The sequence below is a fragment of the Lithobates pipiens genome, unplaced genomic scaffold (genome assembly GCF_037356315.1).
Source record: "Lithobates pipiens isolate NorthernLeopardFrog02 unplaced genomic scaffold, aLitPip1_a1.2 Scaffold_8, whole genome shotgun sequence".
Lineage (NCBI taxonomy): Eukaryota > Metazoa > Chordata > Amphibia > Anura > Ranidae > Lithobates > Lithobates pipiens.
In genome coordinates this window covers 647,683,523-647,707,678 of record NW_027507903.1, presented here as the reverse complement: position 1 = coordinate 647,707,678, position 24,156 = coordinate 647,683,523, and the positions used below count along the sequence as shown (strand labels likewise).

General features: G+C 44.3%; 1 protein-coding gene across 1 annotated transcript in view; it reads left to right on the top strand.

Annotated features, from left to right (window-relative positions):
- LOC143961695 (C-type lectin domain family 10 member A-like) overlaps positions 1–15,110 on the top strand; it is a 56,613-nt gene extending 41,503 nt beyond the window's left edge. The window contains exons 8-9 of the mRNA XM_077471014.1: positions 11,024–11,130; positions 11,510–15,110. Coding sequence (XP_077327140.1) covers positions 11,024–11,130; positions 11,510–11,657 — 255 coding nt within the window. The 3' untranslated portion in view covers positions 11,658–15,110. The remainder of the gene's footprint in view (positions 1–11,023; positions 11,131–11,509) is intronic.
- The last annotated feature ends 9,046 nt before the right edge of the window (positions 15,111–24,156 follow it).

Below are 24,156 nucleotides of genomic sequence, written 5' to 3'. Positions count from 1 at the left end.
AGCTCTCCGTTCCCTAAGACGGCGGTCAATTTGGATTGATACCTGTATGAGGTCTTCCAAAGAACTGGGAACTTCGATGCGGGCTAATTCATCTTTCAATGGTTCAGACAGTCCAATGCGGAATTGGTAACGTAGGGCGGCGTCGTTCCATTGAGTGTCAGAACTCCACCGCCTAAAGTCCGTCACGTAATCCTCTACAGGTCTGCGACCCTGTCGCAGAGCATGGAGACTGGCCTCAGCAGTGGTGGCACGCTGAGGATCATCGTATAATTTAGCCATCTCATTCAGAAAAGAGTCCGTGGTGTCAAGCAGGGGGCTGGCCTGTTCCAAGAGGCGATGGGCCCAGGTCTGAGGTTCCCCCAGAAGCAAGGAGACGATGAACCCAACTTTTGTGCTTTCCAAGGAGAAGGTGCGAGGCTGTAGCAGGAAGTATAATTGGCATGCATTACGAAAAGCACGGAATTTGCTGCGATCTCCGGAAAACCGCTCTGGTATAGGAACTCGAGGCTCCGGGGATGGCACCACTATTGCAGGCATGGATGCTGGAGTTGCCGGACTGGCGGACCGAGACGCTGTAGCCCCTTGGGAGGCAGTAGTGTTTGGAGATAATGACTCCACCCTCTGCTCGAGTTGATGGTAACCATCTTGCAAGCCTTGAACTGCTTGGGTAAGGGCAGAGATCTGTTGGCACAAAGCGTCCAGAGGTGAGGCCCCCCTGTCTGACTCCATGTTTCGGCTGGATCGTACTGTCACGTACCTTACAGCGGAGTCAGACTGCTGAGGGTGGCCTCTCGCACGGTTCCGGTCACCACGCCCCTGGAGATGGGAACAGGGAACGTGAGGACACGAAAGGGTGCAGGTGCCTGCAGATGGAAGTAGAAAGCCTTGAAGATGCTGGGTCCTCACGGAAGAAGAGATGTAGATCGGTCACGTAGGTAGGCACCAGAAGACCAGCAGGTGTGCAGGGAACACTACGTGTCTGAAACAGGCAGGGTCGGCAACTGGCAGGCAATGCGGTACAATAACAGGAGACAGGTGCGAAATCAGGAACAAGCAAGGGGTCTGGTAACGTGCAGGCAAAACGAGGTACCGAATCAGGAGACAAGCCAAAGTCAAAAGTCCAAGCCAAGGTCAGAGGTGGTTCAGGAATCCAAGAGTGGGTATCAGGAACGGGTCAGAGGAGCAAGGATCACAGGAGCAAGGTCACAGGAGCAAGGTTTCAGGAACAAGATCACAGGAGCAACGATCAGGTCTTACAGGAACAGCTGAAGACGATCCAGCATTGGTGTCAGGCCAGGGCCCTGTTTATATAGAGGGAAGTGAGCCAGGATTGGTGGAAGTGGCCGTCCGTGCGTGAAGACGTACATCCGTTCAGTTTGCGCGGGTGTTTTCGCGTGTTCGGATTGGCGTACATCCACGTGTTCGGATTAGCATACGTCCGTTCGTCCTGGAATTCGTACGCCTCTGACGGAGACACCTCGCATGGCGCCTGGAACGAACGGGAACTACTGCTATACGGGAACGGGCATAAGTACGGTGAGTTCCCTGACACTGTACCTCACTCAACCCTATGTACTGTAGCACCCTAGACAGACCAAGTTACCAGTCCTGATAAAGAGCTTTGTGGAACAAGTGAGTTGTGAATGATTAGCAGACTGCAGCAGAAGGGCAGCAGTCAAGTATAATATTCTTTCTATATTTGGAAGAAAGAATATTATACGTGTACAAGCCTATTACCATACCACTGATACCAGTCCTGAAAAGAACCTTTGTGGAACTAATAGTAACAGCAAGTCTTTAAACTGACCCTCACTGCCTGACACACTGCTTCCTGCCTGTCCCTATAGAAAGTGGCAAAAAAGAGGAGACTGGAACAATTACTGGTTACTGGAATAGCTCTTTTGTGGACCTGATAGTAACAGCTAATGATGATGATGATGATGATGATGACGACTAAACTGACTCTCCCTGTAGCACACACCGTCCTTTCCCTTTCTCTAAACTGACAAAAGACACTCAGGCTGCTGCAAGAATCAGTAGCACAGCAAACCTATATACACCTAACACCTATACCAGTCCTGAAAAGAACTTTTGTGTACCAAATAGCTAGCGTTTTATCTGTCCCTGCTCCACACAGCAACCTTTCCCTATAGTGACAGAAGAAAGAATGTAAAATGGCCACCGGATCGGGTGTATTTATAAGTTAGGGGGAATGTCCAAGTGTCCATGTGCTGTCATGTCTCAATTGGCTGTCCTGTACCCCATGATGGATGTGTCATCATAGGTCAAAGTTCTTTTACGCATTAAACACGTAAGTCCGCCGGGGCGAACGACGGGAAAAGGCGAGCGAATGAGCGGACCGCGAACGGCCGAAATTCGCCGCAAAACGACCGCCGGGCGAACCGTTCGGCCATCACTAATGATCACACCAAAGTCCGACTGTCTAGAACACGATGACGTACGATGGGACTAGAAAAAGGAAGTTCAATAGCCAGAAGCCAATAGCTGCCCATGCGTCGTTTTTGGACCGTCGGAATAGCACACAGACGAACGGTTTTCTCGGTTCCAACAGAAAGATTTGAAACATGTTCTATTTCTAGGTCTGTCAAAATTTTGGGGAAAAAAAGTCAGATGAAGCTCACGCACGAACGGAATGTCCGAAGGAATCGTTCCGTCTGACTTTTTCTGCCGGAAAGTCCTCTCGGTGTGTATGCGGCATCAGACTATAATTCATAGAATCATAGGGGGGTACGTGTGCGTGTGTACTGACATCATGGCTTTCAGCTCCACCCTATGCGTTTCATCATAAATTACGTCATCGGGGTCACGGAGGCCACTTGGAGCCAATCACCTTAGAACTAATGTTGACTTCACTTGTTTAAGTGCTTCACATTTTTTGTTTTATTGTTCATTGGTATAGTGTATCTTATACATGGTGTGCTGACAGCTCATTTTTATATTCTGTTTTGTCACCTTTAGTGCAGCTATTGCTGTTTTTTTTTTTTGTTTTATTTTACATAATTTTTAGCAGATCTTGGTGATTTATGAGCTGCTTTGCCTCTGTTTTCTTCCTCCCCCTCACCGTTGATAAAGAGATATGTGTCTGATGATGACATACTCATACACTTTGAGCATGTGGAAGCGGGGCACTTCCTCTGAGGCTAGACCTCCATTGGTCATTTTTATTTCTTGCTATCACTTGGAAATGAGTAACAATCTTGACCCATCTATTCTGGGAGTGCGCTTGTTCAATCCAAAGAGGGAAAGACCCAGACAATTTATCTGTTGCAAATGGCAACACTGTTTGTAGCTTTTTGGATTTTCATTCCAATATCATAATTAACCTGAGACAGCATTGGGACACCAGTCCAGCCCAGGCAAGCCTTCGTATTAGTGCACCAGGGGTGAAGAGCAGCAACAGTCACCAGGATCCTTCATTCAGATAGGTACTCACTGTATTACCATTAGTTTTTTTGGAGGGCGGCAAACAACCCACCCCCCCATCTGCCAATCAGTCTGGTATTTACCTCTTCTAGGTGGCAGGTGTTGGATTGCGGGCAGCGGCTCCAGTGTCCTCATAGTGGCACATGGCTGGCGGTGGGCTGCGAGTTCCAATGTCCTTTCCACCACGGCTGCTGCCGTGCGTGTTCTCTCTCCTTCTCTTTCTCCTAGGCATCCAATAGGATCGTCTGATGTTTTGGCCAATCGGGAAACAGGTCTCAGACCCGCTTCCTGATTGGCAGGGAGGAGATTTAGTGTAAAAATAACAAATATTAATTTTCAACTGTCCCACAACTGGGTGGGCTCGGAGTGTAGTGCTCTGCTCCCTGAGCCCACCCTTTTTTGAGGCCTATTAGAGCCTCTAGTTCTAATCACATGCTTAAAAAAAAAATACCCCCCCCACTCATTGGAATCCATGCATCCAGCATCCTGTATGTAGATCAGGGGGGCGGACGCACGGATGTGGGGGGCAGCACTCATGCTCCCCTAAAGGATGGGCCGCCACCGGTTCCCAGGTACTCCACAGAGAAGCTTCCAGACCAGATACCCAGTGAAACCCCTTCTTTAGTGTTAAGAGAATTTGAAGCAGGATAGACTTCCAGCTGTGCATAGCTGGAGCCTCTCTTATCACAAGCAGAATCTTCAGCTGGGCTACCTAGAAGGGCAGCAGTCGTTTTGGCTGGAAACCTATTCTACTGGTAAAAGAAATTGTGTCTCAGGCTCCAGACTATTTATGCACTCCCCCAGCTACCATCTGGGCACACTCCTCCAGGAATTGTCTGGAACCTTATACATTTTCCAGCTGCTCATTTGACTCTCCACTACATTTTGGAAACCTCCAGAAGACCGGGAGAAGCAATCAAACCTGCAGACATCAGAGCCCAGAGCAGCCCACTGTAATCATGAGCTAAATTTGCCTAACCTAACAAGCAAACTATCTGAGAAGATGCTACACTGGATAGCCTAATTAAAGCTTCTCCCATACAGCAAAGAATCTACAAACAAAGCTGGGGTAAATCCAGTAGATGGCAGTATGGGGACCACACCAATGGAGATGGAGATAAGTAAGCCAATGCATCTCTAAGGCTCACCCCCTTCATCGGGGGTTGTATATTTTGCAGCCAATATTACCACCAGCAGGTAAAGTAGCATATAAAATTACTCTGCATTACAAGTCAGTGCTAATATTGGACGTGAAATACACAAACACATTGAAGCCTGTGTAAGCCCAGGCATCCCTGAAGTGAAATAACATACAAGATCCCCGATTAAGGGAGGTTGGGAACCCCTGTGTTGATTTTCTTATCTTGTTAATCTTTTAATAATAAAAAATAATAATTTGGTGTGGTGCCTTTACTACTATATGCTGGGACTAGAGAGTGGCTGCTAGGCCTGGGCATCATCACAGAGGGGTTCCTTCATACCCCAAAAGTGCTGGGTTGCGTCATGGGTTGCAGAGAAGCAAGAGATTTGAGGGAGTAAAGCAAGTATATGGGGGTTATAAAGGTCATGCGGTGTGTCTAACCTTCTGGAGACACTGGGGTTTATTTATTAAAGGCTAATTGGCCATTCACTATGTAAAGGAGGTTACACTTTGCAAAGAAAATTTGCCCCAAAGCTTAGCAAATGAGGCGAAGCTCTGTTGACTTCAATCATGTGAAACCAAAAATGCTGTTTACATATATTTCTTGCATGTGATTGAGTATCTCAGTCTAGCATCAGGCTTGGAGACCAGAAGCTACAGAAATAAAGAGGCACCCACTGACCAGCTGGATAAGTACAGAAGCAGGTCACCCTGGCACCCTGGCGCAGGCTTACCTGAGCTGCCGAGTCTAAAGCCGCGTACACACGTAGCGGTATGTCCGACGTACTTAGTCTGGCGGACTTCCCGCCAGACTGTCCGTCGGACTTTCCGAACGGGCTACTTGCCCACACACGGCACTTTTTGAGCAGACTAATACGGCATACCAAGTCCGCCGTACTATCCGCCCTACTTTTGAAATGAACGGACTCGCCCACACACGCGGAGGAAAGTCCGCTCATTTTGAACGCGTCTCCAGGTAGGCGGGGCCCGCAAAGGAGACGTCGCTGGCCCCGCCGCCTGGTATGGACTTAAAGGGGAACCCCAACTACGAAAAAAAATCGGCGTGGGGGTCCCCCCCAAGTCCACAACAGACCCTTGTCCGAGCACGCTACCCGGCCCCCCCCTCCTGAGCCGTACCAGGCTGCGTGCCCTCAACATGGGGGGTGCCTTGGGGAAGGGGGGGCCGCGCAGGCCCCCCCACCCCAAAGCACCTTGTCCCCATGTTGATGAGGACAAGGGCCTCTTCCCGACAACCCTGGCCGTTGGTTGTCGGGGTCTGCGGGCTGAGGGCTTATCGGAATCCGGGAGCCCCCTTTAATAAGGGGGCCCCCGGATACCGGCCCCCCCACCCTATGTGAATGAGTATGGGGTACAATGTACCCCTACCCATTCACCTGTAAAATAAAAGTACAAAAAAAACACAACACACGAGATAAAATACTTAATTGCACAGCTCCGGGGGTCTTCCGTCTTCGGGGGTCTTCTCGCTGGACTCCTCCGCTATCTTCTTGTAGCTCTTTTGCTAGCGGAGGAGTCCGGCTTTCTTCCTCTCTGCCGGCCTCTTCTTCTGACTTCGGGGGTCTTGTCCCCCTCTTCGGTTCTTCTGCCGCCGCCGCCTTCCGCTCTTCTTCTTCTTCTTCTCCAGGAGATGTTGACTCAACGATCTCTCCGGCCGCAATGCCAGGGACGCACTGCGCTGACACTTATATAGGGACAAGGGGCGGTGTCACATGGGTTTATGTCACATGGGTTGGTCACATGGGTTGATGTCACATGTCGACAGTCCCAGCATCCTCCGGGACTGTGACATCGTAAGGGGGCGGGGTCACCATGTGACACCAACCCATGTGACATAAACCCATGTGACACCGCCCCTTGTCTCTATATAAGTGGCAGCGCAGTGCGTCCCTGGCATTGCGGCCGGAGAGATCGTCGAGTCAACATCTCCTGGAGAAGAAGAAGAAGAAGAAGAAGAAGAAGAAGAATGGAAGGCGGCGGCGGCGGCAGAAGACCGGGCCTGTAAAAGAGCTATAAGAAGGCGCGGTGGCCCGGCAGAAGAACCGAAGAGGGGGATAAGACCCCCGAAGTCGGAAGAAGAGGCCGGCGGCGAGGAAGAAAGCCGGACTCCTCCGCTAGCAAAAGAGCTACAAGAAGATAGCGGAGGAGTCCGGCGAGAAGACCCCCCGAAGACGGAAGACCCCCAGAGCTGTGCAATAAAGTATTTTATCTCGTGTGTTGTGTTTTTTTTGTACTTTTATTTTACAGGTGAATGGGTAGGGGTACATTGTACCCCATACGCATTCACATAGGGTGGGGGCCGGTATCCGGGGGGGGCCCTTATTAAAGGGGGCTCCCGGATTCTGATAAGCCCCCCGCCCGCAGACCCCGATAACCAACGGCCAGGGTTGTCGGGAAGAGGCCCTTGTCCTCATCAACATGGGGACAAGGTGCTTTGGGGTGGGGGGGCCGCGGGCCCCCCTTCCCCAAGGCACCCCTCATGTTGAGGGCACGCAGCCTGGTACGGGTCAGGAGGGGGGGCGCTCGCTCGCCCCCCCCTTTCCTGGCCGGCCGGGCAGCGTGCCCGGACAAGGGTCTGTTGTGGACTTGGGGGGGACCCCCACGCCGATTTTTTTCGGAGTTGGGGTTCCCCTTTAAGTCCATACCAGGCGGCGGGGCCAGCGACGTCTCCTTCGCGGGCCCCGCCTACCTGGTGACCCGCTCAAAATGAGCGGACTTTTCTCCGGACGGGAAAAGTCCGCTCATTTCAAAAGTACGGCGGACTGGCATACACACGGCAGGATTGTCCGCCGAAATGCGAGTCCGGCGGGAAGATTGGAGTGCAACACGGCATTCTAAGTCCGCCGTACTTTCTGGTCAAAAAAGTATGCCGGAGGCTACACACGGGGGGATTGTTTGACGGACTTGAGTTTGCCGGACTTTTCCACCGGATTGTTTGATCGTGTGTACGCGGCATAAGTACTATCCAGTGTTCACCAGAGCTCCTTATGATGGATATGGGTTTTGTCTTGCATTGATTCCATATTCCAGGTCCTCAGGATCACCCCACCAGGAGGGGAGAAAGCCGAGTCCAGTAGCAGATATAGCAGTAGGGATCAAGCAGAAGCGTAGTCAGTAAACAAGCCAAAAGTCAGTAACAAGTGGTTTTATGCTGGAATCAAGAAGAATAGTCAGCAAACAAGCAAATGTTTGGTAACAAGTGGTTTCAGGCTGGGATCAAGCAGAAGCATAAATCAAAGGCCATTAACGAGTGGTAAAGAAGATATTGACAGCAGCAGGAGTAAAAAGCGTGAGAAATTGGCTAGGGAGAGCACAATAATCTGGCAAACAGGAAGTGCAGGAACATGGCTTAAACAGGAAGTCCATGGGAGGAACAAAAATTTCAAAGTTTAGCAGAAACAAGACACAAGGCAGGATTGTCCAATGGATCAGACAAGGAGCTGTCCAGCATCCAAGGTTCTGACATTGAGTGTGCTTTGCAAAGTGAAACGCCACTACATTCGCTAAGTTCTGAGGTGAATTCTCTTGCACAGTGCAACTCCCCTTGCAAACTGGACATTTTAGCCTTTTTAGGCCTCATACACACTGGACATTTAGCCAAGATGCATGAGGCTCTAGCATTTAGCTGTGACTGGAGGGCATAGGGGCCCCATCCAGACCTGCTGCCAGGAGCCTGTCAAACTCAATGAGAGTCTGACAGCTGCTGCAGCTGGATGGGGCTGGGTGATGCACTCAACAGTGCTTCCTTTTAGGGCAGTATGAATGCCCGCAGTGGAGACTGCTTGTGTTCTGGGCATTTGTTCCTGGGCCCATACTGCCCTACTTGTACATACCACTGTGTGCATCACCCAGCCCAGTTCAGCTGGATCAGTTACCAGGCTCTAATGGAGTTTGCAGGCAGTGGAGCTGTATGGTGCCCATGTGCCCCCCAGCATTAGCTAAATGCCAGTGCCTCATGCACGGGGGCTATATGCCCAGTGCGCATGAGGTCATAGCCCTTGTACACACGGTCGGATATTCCGACAACAAAATCCGTCAGATTTTGTCCAAAACTGGTGTTGCATACACACGGTCGGACAAAGTTGTCGGACAATCCGATCGTTCGTAACGTGATGACGTTATTTTGTTACGACGGGACTACTTTCAGGCTGGTAGCCCATAGCTTTGGTCTAGGAATTTGATCTGAGCATGCGTGGCACTTTGTCTGATCCGAATTCTCTACAAACGATCGGACAAAGTCCGATCGGATCACGTTGTCGGAAAATTTTATAGCCCAGCTCTAAAACTTTGTCAGTCGGATATTCTGATGGAAAAAGTCCCATGGAGCCCACACACGGTCGCATTATCCGACAACACGGTCCGATTGGTCATTTTCCGTTAGAATGTCCGACCGTGTGTACAAGGGCTTTGGCAAATATCTCATAAATAACATATATAACATGCACTAGATCACTAAATAAAGACTTTGCAAAAGCGTCAAGCGCTTAGAATGTGCATAATAGGATTACCTCCAGACAATCCTCTGCAAAGACTTTTTATGGTGACCTAATGTGTGGTATATGCAGTATGCAAACTTATGCCCTGTACACACGGTCGGACATTCCGACCACAAAATCCGTCATATTTTTTCAGACGGATTTTGTCCGAAACTGGTGTTGCATACACACGGTCGGACAAAGTTGTCGGAAAATCAGATCGTTCGGAACGAGGTGACGTTCTTTACGTACGAAGGGACTACGTAGAGGCTAATAGTCAATAGCTTTGGTCTCGTAATTTAATTTAAGCATGAGTGGCACTTTGCTCAGTCGGAATTCTCTACAAACGATCAGAAAAAGTCAGATCGGATTTTTTTGTCGGAAAATTTTAGATCCTGCTCTCAAATTTTTTCCGTCGGAATTTCCGACGGAAAAAGTCCGATGGAGCCCACACACGATCGGATTTTCCAACAATATAGACCTTTTCCGTCGGAATTTACGACCGTGTGTACAGGGCATAAGCCTAAATTGTTTTCAAATAACAGGACCCCACCTATAGGTTTTAATTGTTTTATGGAGATTTTTTTTTTTTTCATGTGCAACCTTTTTTGCAACTATTTTGCAATCAAATAAAGCATTGTAAATATTAAATATTATGTTAGTTTTGGTATAGGGGTGACCAAAAAGACTACAAATAGTGCTCATATTTTGAACAGTTTTCACCATTTGTCCACTCAATAAAGCAGGACTATATACAGGAGTTACATTTATGGCATTTTTTTTACATAAATATAATATTACTATAGATAGTAATGAATACCAATATTATATTATTATTATTATTATTATTATAATTATTATTATAATTATTGTTATTATTATTTGTTGTTGTGATATGGAAAATATAAATATATATTTATATATTTTCCAAAAATATGGAAATGAATAATAATAATAATAATAATATTAATAATAATAATAGTAATAATAATAATAATATCAATAGTATTATTATTATTATTATTATTATTATTATTATTATTATTATAATAATAATAGTAATAATAATAATAATATCAATAGTATTATTATTATTATTATTATTATTATTATTATTATTATTATTAATAATAATAATAATAATAATAATAATATAATTTGTTACTGTTGGGGGGATGTTTGTTTGGGGGATAATAATAATAATAATAATAATAATAATAATAATAATAATAATGATACAGATGATAATAACAACAATACTACTAATAATAATAATAATAATAATAATAATAATAATAATACAAATAATAATAATTTTATTATTATTATTATTATTATTATTATGATTATCATAATCAATTGTTGAGTTGGGAATGATAATAATAATACAGATACTTCTACTACTACTAATAATAATAATAATAATAATAATGTAGTATTTTGTTGTAGGGATGTTATCTGAGATACTGTAGAACCTGATGTGACTATTGGGCGGCACAGTGGTGTAGTGGTTAGCACTCTCACCTAGCAGTAAGAAGGGTCACTGGTTCAAATATGGTTCAACCACGACACTACCTGCCTGAAGTTTGCATGTTCTCCCTGTGCCTGCGTGGGTTTCCTCCGGGTACTCCGGTTTCCTCCCACAATCCAAAGACATGCAGGTAGGTTAATTAGCTTCTGTCCAAAAAATTGGCCCTAGTATATGAATGGAGACCTTGGATTGTGGGCTCCTTGAGGGTAGGGACCGATGTGAGTGTGCAATGTACAGGGATGGGGGCAAATGTAGACACTCACTCAGGTTGAACCGGATGGACTGGTGTCTTTATTCAACCTTACTAACTATGAAACTATGAAACTATAGGCTCTGTAAATTGTGCCAGAATAATAAGATGAACACTGGAAACTATCGGCAGTCTCTTAAGTTCTGCCTTTTGTCTTCCTTAAGAATTTCCTGAGGAATTTTGCACAATCAGATATCTTCTGGATCGGTCTTGCGGAGGAGAATGGAACCTGGGCCTGGGTGGATGGGACTTCTCACGAGTCAACACCAACGTAAGGCACTTTCCCGTCCTTCTTCCAAATCTCAACATGAAAGCGAAATACCTCATTATCACGTTTTTATTATTATTATACAGGTTTTACATAGCGCCAACAGTTTTCGCAGCGCTTTACAACATGAGGGCTGACATTACAGTTACATTACAATTTGGTACAAGAGGAATCAGAGGGCCCTGCTCGTTAGAGCTTACAATCTAAAATTATTTACAGATTTGTTATTGTTAGCAGTCCTTTTACATAAAGATCCTATTATTTATGGTCCCCTAGGAACATTCTAAAGCCATCTTGGCTGTCTGGGTCCCACCATGGGTTGTGTTCATCGTTAGTCTCGTTAGTCTCGTCCTGGTTACTAATATCTCTTGTCTCTTGGCAGGTTCTGGCAAGATGATAAGCCCCTTGACTTGCCTGGTCATAGTGATGGAAAAGAGAAGGACTGCGTACAGATTACGTACGGAGATCACTGGGAAACGTATAAATGTTCTTGGAGCTTTAGGTATATCTGTGAGAAGGAAATTTTGTGACCTGTGATCCTGGACATTACCATACTCCTGATATCTCTCTGCTATTCTGCAACAGTGTACAGCACAAGACCATTTTTCCTTCAGGGCTTTCTGGGACCTAAAATGAGAAAATCTTGAAACTTCCATTTGGAAACATCTTATTCTACAATCGTCAACTCATGAAAGGTCTCCACCAGTTTTCTATCAGCCATAGCAACCACTCTCAACAGGAAACAGAAGAAGGAGATAAGTTCTAATAACTGTAAATGAGTAAATTGCACCTGTTTGCAGAGTCGGAGATACGGGCTCCTTTACCTCATAGTAATCTACAAAGAGACATAAGCACCTATGCATTCTAATGCATGGAAGGAAGAGGACTTCACCCACAACCCAACACATACAAACTCATTCAGGTTTACTTAGTATTCCAAGGAGCAATGATGAATGTACAATAATCTCCTATCAACTGATCTGAAATTGTTCTTATTTCATATTTTCATTTTGTCATTGTCTGATTTGTACCTTCTCTGCTGAATTTATCTCTAGAATGTGATGCAATGCGTTCCAAAAAAAAAATCTCTCTTCTATTGTTTTGCCATTGGTGGACATAAGCTGGCCTTACAGGATGCCTATTATCCTTTGAACGTCATTCATCAGAACATTCTTTCTTCCCATCATCAAGTCAACTGATTTCCTTTGGAAGCCTTTTGTCGAGACCTGCCACCTTCACTGCAGTATGAAATGATTTTTCCCAATGAAAAACACATTCCCAGTTATGCCGCGTACACACGAGCGGATTTTCCGTCAGAAAAAACTTGGATGGTTTTTCCGACGGGATTCCGCTCAAGCTTGGCTTGCATACACACGGTCACACAAAGGTTTCCTGAACTTTCGACCGCCAAGGACGCGGTGACGTACAACACTACGACGAGCCAAGAAAATTAAGTTCAATGCTTCCGAGCGTGCGTCGAATTGTTTCCGAGCATGCGTAGGAATTTTGCGTGTCGGAATTGCTACAGATGATCGGAATTTCCGATCAGAACTTTTTCCGACCGAAAAAATTGAGAACATGCTCTCAATCTTTTGCTGGCTGGAACTCGGGCCAGCAAAAGTCAGATGGAGCCTACACGCGGTCGCATTTTCCGACAAAAAGCTTTCATCTGTCTTTTGCTGGCCAAATTTCCGATCCTGTGTACGCGGCAGAAGAATTTTGTTCCCTAACTATTAGACAACTGAACAAAGTTTCCAAAAATGAAACTTTTTGAACAAAATTCTTCTGGTGTATGACCAGCTTAATTTAAGAAATGACTAAATGAATCAATCAACTAATCAATCAATAGACATGTGCAGAGTAAAATATTTTGTTTCGGAATTTCGTTTTCGTCCCAAAAATTAATTTATTTAGTTACTCCCGAAATTCGTTTTTAATTATTTTGTTTTTCGTTCAAAAATTGCATTCGTCCGAAAATCCACATGAATTACGGTCGAATCTGTCTTTGAAGGCTTATGGTGTCTGTCGAATGTATAAAGAAGATTCGACAGAGCTAGTATATAGCATACTTTACTTTAGAACTCAAAGCCTATGGGACTCCAACGTTCAAAATCTAAAGTGCTAATTTTAAAGGCTAATATGCAAGTTACTGTCCTAAAAAGTGTTTGGGGACCCGGGTCCTGCCCCAGGGGACATGTATCAATGCAAAAAAAAGTTTTAAAAACGGCCGTTTTTTCGGGAGCAGTGATTTTAATAATAATTAAAGTGAAACAATAAAAGTGTAATATTCCTTTAAATTTCGTACCTGGGGGGTGTCTATAGTATGCCTGTGAAGGGGCGCATGTTTCCCGTGCTTAGAACTGTCCCTGCACAAAGTGTAATTTATGCAGGAAAAAAAGTCCTTTAAAATCACTGGCAGCTATTATGAATTGTCGGCTCCGTAATACAGAGAACACTCATTGAAATTCATTGATAAAAAAAAAAAGTGTGGGGTTCCCCTAAATTCAATTACCAGGCCCTTCAGGTCTGGTATGGAAATTAAGGGGAACCCCGTGTCAAATAAAAAAAAAAATTGACGTGGGGGTCCCCCTAAAAATCCATACCAGACCCTTTATCCGAGCACGCAACCTGGCAGGCCGCAGGAAAAGAGGGGGGACGAGAGAGCGGCCTGGGAGGATGCTTTGGGGTCTGTGACCCCTCAAAGCACCATGTCCCCATGTTGATAGGGACAAGGGCCTCATCCCCACAACCCTGGCCGGTGGTTGTGGGGGTCTGCGGGCGAGGGGCTTATCAGAATCTGGAAGCCCCCTTTAACAAGGGGACCCCCAGATCCCGGCCCCCCCTGTTTGAAATGGTAAGGGGGTACAAAAGTACCCCTACCATTTCACAAAGAAAGTGTAAAAAATAGTTAAATAAGACAAACACACTTTTGAAAAATTCCTTTATTAAAAATTAAAAAAAATTAAAAAAAGATTCCAGCGGTGGTAATCCACTCTTGCTATCCAGCGACGGATGATCATCTCTCCGGGGTCCAGCGATGACTGCTCTGATCCAACGCAGCGAATCCATCCATCTTCTGTCTCCACGGAGGAGACACTGCGGGGATCCCGGCAGCCTGACGTTTGTTATATGCTGAGGGTGGGGCCACCCTTCACCTGACCCCGCCCCCCTCTGATGTAACACAGGCAGGTTTCCGTTACATCAGAGGGGGGCGGGGTCACCCATACGTCACCCTTCACCTGACCCCGCCCCCTCTGACGCAAGGGGAAACCTGGTGTATTCCACCGAAAGGTTAGCTGGAATACTGTAATGGTTGCACTGCGGGAAGGGGGTTGTCTCTGAGCTGATTATACGGCTGGAGGCCTATCATGGTGAAAAAGGTCCCGCAGTGTATTGGTAGAATATGTGTCGGAGTTCGGGTACGTTTGATCTCTATTCAGCTTTGCGCTTCTGCAGATCAGGTGAGTAGTCCGGGTAAAAAGAGATCTTCATCCCATTATAGGAAATGTTCCCCATCTCCCTCGCCTTCCGCATCAGCATCACTTTGTCATTATAATTGAAAAATGTCATCAATAATGGCCTGGGGTGTCCTCCTGGTGGTGGAGCTCTAAAGGGAACTTGTGAGCTCTTTCTATTGAGAACAGCGCTGAAAAGGTCTCTTTTTCGAACAGTTCTATAAACCTTTTTTCCAAGAACTATATAAGGTTGGGGCCCTCACTTTTCTCAGGTAGCCCCATCAGCCTCACATTGTCACTGCGAAGCCTATTTTCCATCTCATCTATTTCTGAAACATATTTGTCCATCTGCTTCCTCATGATTTTAACTTCATGTTTTAGTGGGTGAAAGTCATCTTCCAGTTGTCAAAGACCAACAGACTGGGGTTAAGCAAGTTGTTACGGATGTTATATTTTGTTACATTTTGATATTGGAATTATTTAATATTGTGTTAATAAAAAGGCTGCTATGGCCATTTATACTCCAAATTAAGGTGTGGTCTCCTCATTTTAGAAGGGGAAATAAGGGGTGTTGGAGTACAAGTGGTTGAGCAGTAAAAGGAAGGTAGGGTACATCTGGACCACACTAGTCATGCCATTTTATTCCCTAGGGTCTCTGCTAACAGAAAATGTATAATGTTTGGGGGTTTTAAGTCATTTTCTAGCAAAAATACTGATTTAAACTTGAAAACAATAAGTGCCAGATAAAGCCTGGTTGGCAAGTGGTTAAAGTGGTTGTAAACCCTTTGCAACCACTTTGACCTACAGGTGAGCCTAGATTAAGGCTTACCTGTAGGTGCTCGAAATATCTCCCAAACCTCCACGGTTTAGGAGATATTTACACTACAGACTTGCAACGGCGCGCTTTAGAAACCGTTATTGTGCCATTCCTGAAGGAGGACATGCCGTGACTGGGGGCTCCCATGCGGATATGCAGGAGTAACCTCATCGTGGCTCTGGCCAATCACAGCGCCAGAGCCGCGATACCCGGAAGTAACTCCAGGACGACATGTCGGTGGCCGGAGCTGTGTCGGGCACCGCAGTGGGGACTTCGAACGCAGGTGAGTATTACATAATGAGCTAGTATGCTATACATACTAGCTAATTATGCCATACTAGCTCATTATGCCCTTTTCTTGCAGGTGCTTGTTTTTTTATTTTTTTATTTTTTTATTTTTTTTTTCAAAAAGTAGATTTACATCCACTTTAATCTGACTTAATTATTCCCAAGTTACTTTGCTATGCAGACATTCTTTGAACAACATGATAAGATCGGTGTAGGTATGGACTGAGACTATCAAAAACAAATTAATATTTATTTCACGAAAGTTACTTTATCAACACCATAAATAATAGTCACATTGGGATATGCATAAGATATTTGCAATGAAGTTTCTAAAATTTTCTGTGACAGCAGATGATATATTTGGATTAAATTAACCACTTCAATACAAGACATTTTCACCGCCCTTCCTGCCCAGGCCAATTTTCAGCTTTCAGCGCTGTCACATTTTGAATGACAATTACCCGGTCATGCAACACTGTGCACATATGACACCATATCTACTTTAAGACCAGATCTGTATTTTTGCTAGAAAATGACTTAGAACCCCCCAAACAGTTTATATTTTTGTAGTAAAGTCCCTAGAGAATACAACGGGGGATTTTGCAAATCTTTAGGTCACACAGTATTTGCGCAGCAGTTTTTTTAACGCAATTTTACACACTAACGCTTAAATATATTTTAATGCACACAGAGAAAATATAATACCCAAATTTTCAGTAAAATATAAAGTATGATGTTGCACCGGGTAAATAGAACAAACATATCACGCTTTAAAATTGCACGCGCTTGTGAAATGGCGCCAAACTTCGGTATTTAAAAAAACTCCATAGGCGATGATTCATAAGCCTTTATTTTGGGTACCAGTTTAAAATTACACAGGAGGTCTGGTGCAAGAATTATTGGTCTCGCTCTGACATTGGCGGTGATACCTCACATTTACATATGCGTACAGGACCAACATGTGCGTTCACCTTTGCATGCACGCATGGGCAGGGGGGGCATTGACACTTTCAATTTTTTATTTATTTATTGGCGGGACACTGAAACACTGACAGATATTTTTGTGCACTTGTACACTCACATCCACTGGCGGATACTGACAGATGTTGATGTCACAATGGAATACTATTGACTAAATTGACGTCCTTTTTTCCCCATACATAGAGCTTTCTTTTGGTGGTATTTGATCACCTCTGCTGTTTTTATTTTTTGCGCTATAAACAAAAAAAGAGCGACAATTTTGAAAAAAACATAATATTTTTTTACTTTTTGCTATAATAAATATCCCCAAAAAATATCTAAAAAATTTTTTAGTTTAGGCCGATATGTATTCTTCTACATATTTTTGAGAAAAAAAAAGGCAATAAACGTTAATTGAATGGTTTGCGCAAAAGTTATAGCGTCTACAAAATAGGGGATAGTTTTATGGCATTTTTATTATTATTATTTTTTTTTTACTAGTAATGGCGGCGATCTGCGATTTTTAGCGGGACTACGACATTGCGGCGGGCAGATCAGACACTTTTTTGAGACCATTGATGTTTATACGGCGATCAGAACTATAAAAATGCACTGATTACTGTGTAAATGTCACTGGCAGGGAATAGGTTAACACTAGGGGGCGATCAAGGGGATCAGTGTGTTCCCTGGGAGTTGCTTCTAACTGTGGGGGGAGGGTACTGACTGGAGGAGGCGAGAGATCACTGTTCCCAATTACTAGGAACAGCAGATCTGTCTGAAATGGGATTTGTCTGTTTACATTAGGGATGAGCCGAACACCCCCCGGTTCGGTTCGCACCAGAACCTGCGAACGGACCGAAAATTTGCGCAAACTTTAGAACCCCATTAAAGTCTATGGGACTCGAACGTTCGAAATCAAAAGAGCTAATTTTAAAGGCTAATATGCAAGTTATTGTCCTAAACACCAGCAATTGGGGTAGCTTTAGGTGCACACTGTGCAGATGACACAGTACACCGACTGTAATTACTGGAGCTGCCTGCGGTATAGGATCAGCAGAACACCAGCAATTGGGGAAGCTTTAGGTGCACACTGTGCAGGTTGCAAAATACACTGACTATAATTGCTACAGCTGCCTGTGCTATAGGACCAGCAGAACACCAGCAATTGGGGTAACTTTAGGTGTACACTGTACAGGTGGCACGAAACGACGACTGTAATTGCTTCAAATGAAATTCAAAGACACTGGCTTTCCGTCTATCTCTCTCCGCCGACACACACTACACAAGGCTGCCGCGCAGGCGGCCTTATATAGTGTGGGGCATGTACTAAACCCACTGAGCCATAATTGGGTCATCGTGCATGCTTAGCCAATCATCAGCCAGCAATGCACTGCGATGTCGCAGTGAATTATGGGCCATGATGCGCCACTCGAATTTTGTGCGAACAGCCCATAATGTTCGGAATTCGCCAAACACTTGAACAGCCGATGTTCGATTTGAACATGGGTTCGACTCGAACACGAAGCTCATCCCTAATTAGGAGGATGAGGACGGCTTTCCCTCTTTTAGCCCTTGTACACACGGTCGGAGATTCAGACGGAATGTGTCCGATCGGAGCGTTTTGTCGGATATTCCGACTGTGTGCGGTATGCATCGGACTGTTTTCATCGGAATATCCGTCGGACCAAATTTTCCAACTTGCCGGAAATATTTTCAGACAAAATGCTCCGATAGGACATACTCCGATCATATGTAGAGAATTCCGATCGGACAAAGTGCCACGCATGCTCAGATCAAATTCCTACACCAAAGCTATTGGCTACTAGCATGAACGTAGTCCCGTCATAACGAAAAAACGTCATCACGTTCTAAACGATCGGATTTTCCAACAACTTCGTCCGACCGTGTGTATACAACAGTTTCGGACAAAATCCGTCGGACAAAATAAACGGATTTGGTTGTCGGAATCTCCGACCGTGTGTACAAGGGCTTAGTGTCCTGTGAGTGTCTTCTTGGTGGCCTTCCAGACATGCTGTAAATTTTGTTTTGCAACAGCACACGACACTGTATTGTGTACACCACCAGAAAAGTAGTAGCAACTGAACTAGGGGCGCACTGTATTGTGTACACCACCAGAAGTGTAATAGCAACTACAGCTGCACTGTATTGTGTACTGTGTACACCACCAGAAGTATGTTAGAAAAAGTACACCAGGAATGGCCTGCAATCAGATATAGTCTACACTGGATGCAGTGTATATATATATATATATATATATATATATATATATATATATATATATATGAGACTGGCTGTATATACATATATATATATATATATATATATATATATATATATATATATTAACCACTTTCAGACCGGACCAATTTGCTGGTCAAAGACCAGACCACTTTTTGCGATTCGGCACTGCGTCGCTTTAACTGACAATTGCGCGGTCGTGCGACGTGGCTCCCAAACAAAATTGACGTCCTTTTTTTCCCACAAATAGAGCTTTCTTTTGGTGGTATTTGATCACCTCTGCGGTTTTTATTTTTTGCGCTATAAACAAAAATAGAGCGACGATTTTGAAAAAAACGCATTATTTTTTACTTTTTGTTATAATAAATATCCCCCAAAAATATATAAAAAAACATTTTTTTCCCTCAGTTTAGGCCGATACGTATTCTTCTACATATTTTTGGTAAAAAAAATCGCAATAAGCGATTATTGATTGGTTTGCGCAAAAGTTATAGCGTTTACAAAATAGGGATAGTTTTATAGCATTTTTATTAATAATTTTTTATAATTTTTTTTTACTAGTAATGGCGGCGATCAGCGATTTTTATTGTGACTGCGACATTATGGCAGACACATCGGACATTTTTGACACATTTTTGGGACCATTGTCATTTATACAGTAATCACTGCTATATAAATGCAGTGATTCCTGTGTAAATGACACTGGCAGTGAAAGGGTTAACCAGTGGGTGGCAGTGTAGGGGTTAAGTGTTCCTAGGGGAGTGTTACTAACTGTGGGGGGGTTGGGCTTTCATTTAGTATACACTGATCTTTGCTCCAATCACATGGAGCAGAGATCAGCGTCACTAGTTGCTAGGCAGAATAGACAAATGTTGTTTACACAGCATTTGCTCTATTTGGCCGCTCCGTGAGACGATCGCGGGGATGCCCGCGGCGATCGAGTCCACGGGTCCCGCGACCGGACTCACGGGGGTCCCGACCAGCGCAGGAGCGCGCCGCCGGCGACGCGCTCCCGATGGCAGGGCGGCATTGAATATTGGACGTACCTGTACGCCAATATGCCTGCCCGTGCCATTCTGTCGACGTACATCGTCGTGCGCTGGTCGGGAAGTGGTTAAATACACTGCAGCCGAGCTAACTGAATAACCTGCCTGCCTGCTCAATCTAAATCACACTATCTCTCCGTCCATGCCAACAACACACTACACAGGGCTGACGTGCAGGCAGCCTTATATAGTGTGGGTCGTGGACTTAGTCCCCCGGAGCCATGATTGGCCAAAGGCCTTTGGCCAATTATGGCTCTCTTAGCAGAGGGTGCTGGGATTGGCCAAAGCATGCAGGTCCCGGTGCATGCTTTGGCCAATCATCATACAGCAATGCACTTCGATCTCGCAGTGCATTATGGGGTATTCCGCTCCGCTTGAATTTGCCGCGAACGCTCCATAATGTTAGTTTTTTGATGAACGGGCGAACACCCGATGTTCGAGTCAAACCTATGTGCGACCCGAACATCGAGCTCATCCCTAATGCCCCATACACACACGGTCGGACATTCCGACTACAAAGGGAGAAAACTGCGCAATCCCTAGTATCTCATACTAGGATTTTAAACTATCCCCCAAATGAGGTGGAAAAAATATACATGTGCAATATTACATAAGAATACACATCAAATCAATTATGTGTCATACTAAACATATAAAGTGATGACTCTATAACAATAACACTAAAGCTTGCTAAATAAAAATACAGTGAATTTCAATGATAATAATGCTCCACATGAACTCAACATGCATAAATGATTGAAATGTCCTCCTTATAATAGTCCTTGTGAAGAAGAAACCAAATATGAGTACTGTTGCGCCAGAAGTATTTCACGTGTCCATGAGGAAAGTGCAAAGATTCTAAATCTCGTGTCAACTCAAAATGAACCAAAGTGCACCACCACCGCAAAAGTGAAAAAGGGGGCTCCTTACCAGATACCCTAGTAAAGAGGGCTTTATTCAAAGATCAGGTCAGATCATGCATCACGATTGGATCGTCCAAACTCGATTCGGTTAAAAGGCAAGGCTCAGATGTAATTCAACGAGAAGGCAAAATGGTTCACCATAGAAAGAAGAAATGCTCCATATAGTGTAAAACCATTTATTAATATATAGTAAAAGAAAAGATTGCACTTACAGGATCAAAGTAAATACAGGCATATCACCAAAAGGAAGCGTCGGCCGTAGGGCGGTGTGACACGCTACATTCTTGCCTCTTCAGAACAACATTAGAACTGGGATACGCCTTAGGTGTTGCGATCGGCCGACGCTTCCTTTTGGTGATATGCCTGTATTTACTTTGATCCTGTAAGTGCAATCTTTTCTTTTACTATATTTTAATAAATGGTTTTACACTATATGGAGCATTTCTTCTTTCTATGGTGAACCATTTTGCCTTCTCGTTGAATTACATCTGAGCCTTGCCTTTTAACCGAATCGAGTTTGGACGATCCAATCGTGATGCATGATCTGACCTGATCTTTGAATAAAGCCCTCTTTACTAGGGTATCTGGTAAGGAGCCCCCTTTTTCACTTTTGCGGTGGTGGTGCACTTTGGTTCATTTTGAGTTGACACGAGATTTAGAATCTTTGCACTTTCCTCATGGACACGTGAAATACTTCTGGCGCAACAGTACTCATATTTGGTTTCTTCTTCACAAGGACTATTATAAGGAGGACATTTCAATCATTTATGCATGTTGAGTTCATGTGGAGCATTATTATCATTGAAATTCACTGTATTTTTATTTAGCAAGCTTTAGTGTTATTGTTATAGAGTCATCACTTTATATGTTTAGTATGACACATAATTGATTTGATGTGTATTCTTATGTAATATTGCACATGTATATTTTTTCCACCTCATTTGGGGGATAGTTTAAAATCCTAGTATGAGATACTAGGGATTGCGCAGTTTTCTCCCTTTTTCCCATTCACACACATATATTACTTTTTGGTATATTTTTGAACTGCAGCATCTATGTAAAAATTAACTTTTGGCTCTTTATTTCTGTAGCGCAAATTTTATCTCTTTTTTTTCATTCCGACTACAAAATCCGTCTTTTTTTCCCAACGGATTTTGGCCCAAACTTGTCTTGCATACACACAGTTGCACAAAGTTGTCGGAAAATCCGATCGTTCACAACGCGGTGACGTAGAATGCGTAGGATGGGACTATCAAGAGGGCAGTACCCAATAGCTTTCGTCTCGTAATGTATTCTGAGCATGTGTGGCACTTTGTTCGTCGGAATTGTCTACACAGGATCGGATTTTGTTGTCGGAAAATTTTAGATCCTGCCCTCAAACTTTGTGTGTGTCGGAAATTCCGACGGAAAAAGTCAGATGGAGCCCACACACAATCGGATTTTCCATCAACAAGATCCGATCGCACATTTTCCGCCGGAAAAGTTTGACCGTGTGTACGGGGCAGAATAAATCACTAAGCAACAAATACATTCATCTATATTGCCTAAAGAAGTATAAAAATACAAAGAAAAAAACAGTTCCTAATGTTTGTAATGATAATTAGACATGTGCATTCGTTTTCGTCCGAATGCATTTTCGTCCGAATTTCAGCTATTTTCGTTTTCGTTTTGACAAACGATAACGAAAGCACAAAATCCGAAAAATGAAAGATCCGACATAAATAAATGCTTTATTTTCGTTTTCATTGTTACAACAGTTCGATATAGAATAAGAGATTCGACATGACTCTGACAATAACAATCTGTCTATAGAACCTGTGGTCGAATGTGCCTAACCTTACCTGTATTAGTCCAAGATTATATAGAGAAAATATTCGACAGAGAAAAAAGATTTGACAGAGAGAAAAGATTCTGCAAGTTACTGTCCTAAAAAGTGTTTGGGGACCCGGGTCCTGCCCCAGGTGACATGGATCAATGCAAAAAAAAGTTTTAAAAACGGCCGTTTTTTCAGGAGCAGTGATTTTAATAATGATTAAAGTGAAACAATAAAAGTGTAATATTCCTTTAAATTTCGTAGGGGGGGTTGTCTATAGTATGCCTGTGAAGGGGCGCATGTTTCCCGTGCTTAGAATTGTCCCTGCACAAAGTGTCATTTATGCAGGAAAAAAAGTCCTTTAAAATCACTCGCAGCTATTATGAATTGTCGGCACAGGCACAGGCACAGGCAGGTTTCCGTTACAACAGAGGGGGGCGGGGTCACCCATACGTCACGGGGAACCCCGGGTTTCCCCTTGCGTCAGAGGGGGCGGGGTCAGGTGACGGGTGGCCCCGCCCTCCGTATATAAGAAACGTCAGCCGCCGGAACCCTTGCAGTGTCTCCTCCACGGAGACAGAAGAAGGATGGAGGATTCGCTGCGCTGGATGAGATGAGACATCGCTGGAGAGATGATCGTCCGTCGCTGGATAGCAAGAGTGGATTACCGCCGCTGGAATCTTTTTTTTATTTTTTTATTTTTAATAAAGGAATTTTTCAAAAGTGTATTTGTTTTATTTAACCATTTTTTACACTTTCTTTGTGAAATGGTAGGGGTACTTTTGTACCCCCTTACCATTTCAAACAGGGGGGGGCGGGATCTGGGGGTCCCCTTGTTAAAGGGGGCTTCCAGATTCTGATAAGCCCCCCGCCCGCAGACCTCCACAACCACCGGCCAGGGTTGTGGGGATGAGGCCCTTGTCCTCATCAACATGGGGACAAGGTGCTTTGAGGGGTCACAGACCCCCAAAGCATCCTCCCAATGTTGAGGGCATGTGGCCTGGTACGGTTCAAGAGGGAGGGGGGGGCGCTCTCTCGTCCCCCCCTCTTTTCCTGCGGCCTGCCAGGTTGCGTGCTCGGATAAAGGGTCTGGTATGGATTTTTAGGGGGAACCCCACGTAAATTTTTTTTTAAATTTGACGTGGGGTTCCCCTTAATATCCATACCAGACCTGAAGGGTCTGGTTATGGATATTTAGGGGGAACCCCACGTCAAATTTTTTCTTAAATTTGAGGCAGGGTTCCCCTTAATATCCATACCAGAACTGAAGGGCCTGGTAATTGAATTTGGGGGACCCCCACGCTTTTTATTTTTTATTTTTTATTTTTTTTATCAATGACTTTCAATGAGTGTTCTCTGTATTACGGGAGCCGACAATTCATTATAGCTGCGAGTGATTTTAAAGGACTTTTTTTCCTGCATAAATGACACTTTGTGCAGGGACAGTTCTAAGCACGGGAAACATGCG